The 7,873-nt window shown below is 46.7% G+C and overlaps 1 protein-coding gene across 1 annotated transcript in view; it reads right to left on the minus strand.

The window, feature by feature from the left end:
• Positions 1-2,019, minus strand: part of ITIH5 (inter-alpha-trypsin inhibitor heavy chain family member 5) — a 49,760-nt gene extending 47,741 nt beyond the window's left edge. Inside the window, exon 1 of the mRNA XM_021384339.1 lies at positions 1,776-2,019. Within this exon, the coding sequence (XP_021240014.1) occupies positions 1,776-1,895 (120 nt within the window). The 5' untranslated portion in view covers positions 1,896-2,019. The remainder of the gene's footprint in view (positions 1-1,775) is intronic.

A 7,873-nucleotide genomic window follows, 5' to 3' on the forward strand; every position in this document is an offset into this window, starting at 1 on the left:
GGAGAGGGAGAGGGAGAGGGAGAGGGAGAGGGAGAGGGAGAGGGAGAGGATGGTGTGATTCTCTCAGAAATATATCTTCTGAAGTTTTGAGAATAACTGGTAGATATTGGCCAGTAGCTAAGTTCTGTTTGTTAGGACTTCATGACTACTGCCAAAGCACTGCTGCAGGGTTTATGACACTAATCAGTCCATCAGAGTATTTTTAAAACATCCTACTTCACTAATATCATCTAATAGAACAATTTCCAACTTTCCACCAATCTTTAGCTTTAAAGCCTTCCACTTCTGAAGCACCCATTAAAGCCCAATAACTGCTAGTAGTAACTCCATTGCTGCTGACACCTTAGTGAGGCATACAAAGAATAAGCTGGGCAGTAGCAGCCCAACTACCACTGAAGACCCGACCAAAACTGCCTTTAGTGCAGTGGCAATGAACAGCAACCTTGTCATCTGCCCTAGATTCCCAACAATTTTCCGCATAAGCAGATGAATGAGTGCTCCCAGATACCATTCAACTAGCAGGACAGTGTCAAGGGCGCTCTACCACTTGTACAGCTAGGTGTGCAAGACAGTGATGGTTTGTTGCTAAATTCCCCAACGAGAAATAAGTATCTGCACTAATGAGGATTGGCAGAAAAGTTGCTGAGGTCCTCGCAGTGGAGAGAGATGAACACTCTTGTAGAGTGATTCTTCCCATGCTAGTATGGGAACTGAATGACTAACTCTAAGACAGGTACAGATACATATGAAAAGTTTCAGTGTTCCCGCGTGTGACAGAAGATGCCAAATACAGACGTCTAGACATCTAGTGATGTCTGTGGCATTCTGGAGTATCCCCCTTGGCATCCAGCAGGATCTATAGATTCTGCGTCACATCTGAAAATCTTAAGATACTACAGAGCCTCACAGATCTCATTAAACTTAGGTAACTGCCTATTTAGGTAACTTAAGCAAAGTCACCCATGATATCCACTATAGACCTGAAAGATGTGAGCACAGATTTGACATTCAGTCTTTTAAACCTCAGCCTCCCAAACTACCACTGAAATGTTATTCCTAACTTGCAAAAAGTTCATTGCTCTTTCAGGCCCATTTCTCCAGAAAATCTGAGCTGCACAATGGCACAGTAGAACAGTCCTCGCTTGCAGAGTTTTTTCCTCCCCTGCTCAAGAGGCATTTTACAAGCTGAAATACATAGAAGTTCATTTCAGCCAGCTTCAGTTAAAAATCAAGTATGGTAAAACCAAGACCATAGGACAGGGCAGAAAAATCTTCCTCCAAGCCTGAAATACTCTGAATTACTCAGACTGGCTCAAGGCCAGGGGACTGCACTAACTCTCTTGTCCCTGCAGCACACGTTGTTTAACACAGCTATCGGGATGCCAGCTCTGAACCCCTCCCGAGGCAGTAAGACTTGGCAGCACAGGAGGGTGCTGAGGCTTTACCTCAAAGAACCGCCTGAGCTCTCAGCCGTGGGGACAGCAGCAAGGCATGCTGCACAGATAGGTGCAAGAAATTCACTTTTAGCAGCCTGCTGTGCATGTTAATGCCAAACCCTGAAGAAAGTGACTGCAAACAAATGACAAATTCAGCGTGTTTTTCTTACTGTCAGTTCTCTCTCACCACAGGGGCTGTCCAGGCAGTTTGTTCACCTGACAGCGCTTGACACACACCAATCTGAGAGCTCTCCAGCTGGCTGCTTTCAATTAATCCACGCCAATTAACAGGGCACAAGCCACCAGATGTCCCCAAATAACAACTGTCTTAACACCTACTTGCTCCACAACGCTGTAGTCTGCCATCAGCTTCTCCTCCAGGTACCTCGCCATCAGCTCCGAGTCGGGCTGCCCCACGGCAGCAGGGAAGCAGCAGCAGAGCAATAGCCAAAGAATCATGGTGGAGGGGCAGCAGGTAAGAGGAAAGCCCCGCTGCCTCCACTGCTGCTTGTGCTGCGTACGGGCTGCGAGGAGGCTGACAGGAGGCGAGACGATCCACCCTCTTCTCCTCCTTCCCAGCTCGGGACCGGCCCCTTTTCCACTCAGGGTTTCTCTGGCTGCCAGGGTTTTCTATCCTGCAGTCACTTCCCCTCAGTCTGGGATTACAGATACAATCCCCGTGCCCTTCTCAATGCTGCCCACAGCCCCCATCTCACCTCCTATGGACAGACAGAGGGGATTGGAGCTGGGGGTCCCTGAGGTGCTGCCACATGTTCATGTCACCCCAAGCAAGGGGACAGTTGAGGAGGTTCCCTCAGGCAGCCTGGAGTCAAACGGAGGAAGATGCCAAGGGAGTGTTGCATAGAGAGACAGGGAGGGGGCAGCTTGGACATAGGGCTGGGGGACTTGGTACGGCATAGGAACAGGCTGCCCAGGGAAGTCATGGAGTCACTGTCCCCAGAGGTGTTCAAGAAACATGGAGATGTGGCATTGAGGTACATGGTTAGTGGGCATGGTGGAGATGGGTTGATGGTTGGACTAGATGATCTTAGAAGTCTTTTCCAACCTTAATGATTCTATGATTTTGGTGTCAGCGGCACCCCAACCCTGCAGTGGCCCTCTGTGAAGTGGAGGAGGAGGGAACATTTCTTTTGCTGGGGCAGGACCCAAGATGGCTGCTGCCACAGGACACTCTCTGAGGTGCTGGTGCCTAGCTCTGGTGGCAGCTGAATGAGCCTGTGTGAGTCTCGTTATGCTATTTTCCATTATGTTGGGCAGCCCGGAGTGACTTATGCCACAGTTTGTATATAAAAGCATTCTTCTGCCCACCCTTTTGGGAGCGTGATCCAAGCACATACTTGAAGTTTTGCCCAGGAAGGGTACAACTGTACATTTTCACCCTCACTGAAGGGATTTTTATGCTCCCTCTTCCCCTTCAGCCTCTACTGAAGAGAACAGGCAGTAGGGTGCTGAGGGAGGTAGAGGTGAAGCACGCCATGAGGGCAGCCATGAGATGGGCCGAGCCACACCTCACTGAGCCCATGGCAGCAGCAATGCTTCCTCCCTCTTCTTGGTGCCAAGATCTCTGGTTCATTGGTGAAAGCAGCCCCAGGGCCTGGTTTCCCAGCGCAGGGCAGGGCTCCCTCCGCACCCTCACCTTGGCACCCTGCCTGCTGCCTACCCGCCAGGCTGCGGGCGGCCCAGGAAAGCTGTCAACATGGTGTCAGCCTGGCACCTTATCTTGGCACCATCGTGCCCCAGAGCTGTGCTTTCATCTCCTTCTCTCATTGTCTCATTGGTAGTTTCTCAGCTCCAGCAGACCCAATTTTCCTCTCTTTTCTTTCACACACAGTCCTTTCAAGATTCGAACCATTGTGTTCTCACTTTCCAGCTCTAGGCCATCAGAGACTGAGGCTGTTTTGCTTCAGCTCCAGTCCATGGCAGTGAATGTCCAGTGGGCAACTCAGTACCACAGGCTTGGCACCTTTCTTTGGTGAGGCCACACCTCAGTACTGTGCTCAGTTCTGGGCCTCTCACCACAAGAGGCCCTAGAGTGTATCCAGAGAAGGGTAATGAAGCTGTGAAGGGTCTGGAGCACATATCTTATGGGGAGTGGCTGAGGGAACTGGGATTGTTCAATCTGGAGAAGAGAAGGCTTGGAGGAGACGTTATCACTCTCTACATCTCCCTGAAAGGAGGTAGCAGCAAGGTGGGAGTTAGTTTCTTCTCCCAGGTAACAGCGATAGGATGAGAGGGAATGGCACCAAGTTGTGCCAGGGGAGGTTCAGGTTGGATATTAGGAAAGAATTCTACTCAAAAGGAGTGGTTGGGCTCTGGAACAGGCTGCCCAGGGAGGTGGTGGAGTCACTCTCCCTGGAAGTGTTCAAGAACCGTGGAGATGTGGCACCAAGGGATATGGTTAGTGAGCATGGTGGTGATGGGTTGATGGTTGGATTAGATGATCTTAGTGGTCTTTTCCAACCTTAATGATTCTATGATTCTATGATATTGCCAGCCTGATGCCAAAATGTCCTTCCAGCCCTGTTGGAAGGTGTAAATACCCCACTGTGTGACTGGAACCCAAACGTTTCTCCTTCTAGAGTTTCCCCTGAACATGCACCTATCTGAAAGCATATGTCCTCTGAGAACATATTATCCTGTGAGCCTTATATACTTAAGATCCCTCATGTGTAATTGAAGAGCAAGAAGGTGCTTGGACCCCGTTCAGAAGGGATGAGGGGAGCTGGAGATGGGCTAAAGGGAATGAACAGTCAATTCCTTTGGAGCTCCTCTTTAGTAAATTGGTGTGCACATAGCACAGTGGTAAGAGAAAATACCCCAGGATGACCAGCTTTAGGCTGACACCACATGTGTTCAAGAAAGCAGTGCTTCTCTCTGGGACATTATGTGAGAACCAGAAAAACAACTGAAGTGATTTGCAGCTGGTATTCAGCTTATTTCAGCTTCTTCATGTCTTATCCAGCTCAGGCATGGAAGAGCTGAGCACGGGGGTAGGGTGAGAAGCAGGACTGTGGCATCCTGTGCCCTCACTACTAACATGCTCCTATGTTTCCCCTCTCCAAGTTTCACTGACCAAAATCCATGGCTGAACTTGCAACTCTCCAGCATATACTTAGGTCTCAAAAAAGGCATTTACAGCAATACATAAAGGAAGATTTTCCTATTGTTTTGGAAAACTTAGAAGAAATCAAGTCACCTCTGTAAAAGCAAGTCAAAACTACCTGGAGGTGTTTGCCAGTTTGAATAACCACTGAGCAAGCAGTCAGGAGACATTTGGGAAAAAAAGGCCAGATCTCACTGGCTATCACTCTTTGCCTCTTGATCGGTATTCAGCTTGTTTCTAGTTCTCCCATTGCTCAGATGAGGAACTGCAACATCAGTCAGTAGCTTATCCTGAGCATGTCTGGTGAAAGGAAAAGTTCAGAATAAAACAAAGCTATAGAGCTAGCATGGGGTAACTGACTGGCATGAGAGAATGGCTGGGGAAAGCACTGCCCTTCCCACAATGATTAGAAGCAGCCAGTTCTGCTCAGGCTCTCAGTAAGTGCACATAAGGACGCAGCGCATAGCTTAATAACACCAAGGTATGTTTTATTAATCATGGTTCAGATGCTGTTAGGTTTGCATGTAAATATCAAGCCTGAGGTCTTAATTGCTCACATTATCCCTTCTTCCCCCTCTGGAATATGATCTCCTGATTTTGGGGGGGAACATGAAAGTCACTGTTCCAGGGATACTGTTGGAGGTGGAGATAAGCAATTACTCATGGGTGCCTGTTTGCATTAGACATATTTGATGCTGACTTTTGCCAGCTTAGCAAGATGAGCAGCTGTTCTTTGGGTGGGAGCTCACCAAATTAAAATTAAATTGCCTGGCATACCTCCAGACAGCACATTCAAAGACAGTGGGGAAAGACACAACCTGGCAGGTGAGATTCAATGCACAGTTCACCTGTGATGGATCATGTTATGTCAAGGAATCTCTCTGTGTTGACATACAAACATATATACCTTGATGTTGCTCTGCCTTCACACATCTGCATCCCCATTTTTCCACACAGCGCTCACAGACAGGACTAGTCTTCCTCATTGTCACTATACCATCAGTTAAATAAATCCTGTAGGATGTTGCTGAAGTTAAAGAAAACACTGGTTCCTTTTAGTTCAAGAGAAGGGGTAATCCAGGCTCCAGACTGAAGCTGAGGGAACCAGATCAGAAGCACGTTTGGTCATTAGCTCTGTCCTATGATGCGCAGATTCACAGATGAAAGATTTCCAGTTTTCTGTTTTTCCAGGCAGAAGAACGGGACACCAGAAACCCACCTCACACATTAAATGCCCAACTAGAAGTGTGTAATCATGGAGCTAAAACTATGTGGAGTATTAATAAAGCACAGAATTTATTGGCAATCAAAGCCAGCAACTTGATTAAGCAATTTCTAAGAGTCCCAGAGGATTACACAAACAGATAGGTTGGATATTAGAAAAAATTTCTTCTCAGAGTGATGAGGTATTGCAACAGGTTGCCCAGGGAGGTGGTAAAGAAAAGGGTAGATATGGCATTGAGGGACATGGTCTAGAGCAGGCACAGGCATTGGCTGATGGTTGGTCTAGATGATCTTTTTGGTCTTTCCAACCTTAATGATTCTATGATTCTATGACACAGATAAATGTCCAGAGTTAAAAATAGTTATGGTTAAATTTGGAATATTACATTAAATATTTTCTTTCAATCCTTAATCAGTCAGGGAAACATCCTCCTCTGAAACATCTGCATAGAACCTGCTGGTCCCCACTTCTGACCCCATCTGAGAGGTGCCTGTGTTCCAGGCAGGACTTTTCTGGTAACATGGTGGCTGCTGTTCTCCCATTGCCATTAGCTGTGTGCACTATGGCACAGGTGAGAATTTAAAACTTCAAAATCTGGTATTACACTGATCTGGGATGAAAATTTTAAAGATGCCAAAGTGTCTGCCAAAGGGCCTCTGGAGGGAAATCTGAGTTTGCCTGGAGTGCTGCTGTGGAACACTCTTTGAAAAGGTCATCTGGGCAGAAAAGCAGCTTGCTGGGTGGTCTTGAATAATAATTTAAAGAGAAAAAGCTGAAACAACAAACAAGTCCATTGTACATGTCAGCAGTATCATTTCCCAGAATGGCTGGTGTGTAGGGAGATGCGTGTCAGCAGCACCCCATGAAGGTGTGTTGCCTTGCAGGTACGCTGTTCTTACCTGGGCCTGTGGACATTTTCAGATACAAAATTCAGTTAGGGAAGGGGAAACTGACTATCTCATAAGAGATATAAATTGTCAACATTCCTTCCCGGCTGCAAGCCAAGATAATTTAATTATTCTGAGGAACAAGACTGCCCAGTGGTAGCTCAAAATGTTTCAATGGGGACAGTGCATGAAAACTTATTTCCAGAGGATTTTTGGTCATGAAGAGGACTGGACACCAAGCAGCCCAGCTGACACATACTGGAAAATATCTGCCTGAGATCCCGTTCTCCCCATTAAATGCTGGGGAAGTCCACCTATTCCAAGTGTAAATGGTGGGGCTCAGGGATTGCTCTGAGCTGAGCCTCCTCAGCACTTTCTCCCATATTTATTTTTTGTACTTTTGCCTTCAGGAATCTTGGGTTTTTGAACTCTTTAGGGCAGCATATTTGAGCACTTCATGCCATCTAGTGGTGACACTGTTTTCCAATGTTGTTATTTTTGTCTAAAAAATAATTAAGCCCCATTTGGTGGTAATGAAATAAATGATTAGAAAATTAATACTTTAAACCCAACCTGGATTTTATGACTCACTCAGCTATAAGCCAACCTTCCTCTGAAGCAGTATGCATGAGATCTCAATGCTGAGGATCTCCTCTGCTCAGAAAGCCTATGAGGGACCTAAATGCAGAGAAGCTTATTCCAGAGGGTAGGAATCTTATGATGATATGCTGACATCTCCAGAGCTGGTGTTCCCATCTGAACTCTCCATCTGGACTCTCAGTATTGTACGTGGCATGAATTATACCCAGCACGGGCAGTATTTATGCCATTTTATGATGGAAGCAGGTAATCAAATTGTCAGGCACTATGTGGTCAGGAAAATCTGTTTCTTTCCATGGACTACAAAGGGACACAAAGATGTACAACAGGGTGGTCCTATCCATCATTACACTACGTATTGAGAAAACCTGATCCCATCCTCCCCATTCACCTCTGGATGTCTCCTCTTGACTCATGCACATCAATTCCCCTCTCCTCCATGAAAAGCCACAACACAGAAGATGATCTGCAGTAATGTAGAGGAGGAGAGGACTGCCCAGATCATGCTGTTTTGGCCTGAGGAATGCAGAGCTACCTAATGAGTTACTTCTGAAACCAGAAATTGTCTCTTCAAGAGAAGCAATGTTGCTGACTCTACACA

This window comes from Numida meleagris, chromosome 1 (assembly GCF_002078875.1).
Source record: "Numida meleagris isolate 19003 breed g44 Domestic line chromosome 1, NumMel1.0, whole genome shotgun sequence".
Lineage (NCBI taxonomy): Eukaryota > Metazoa > Chordata > Aves > Galliformes > Numididae > Numida > Numida meleagris.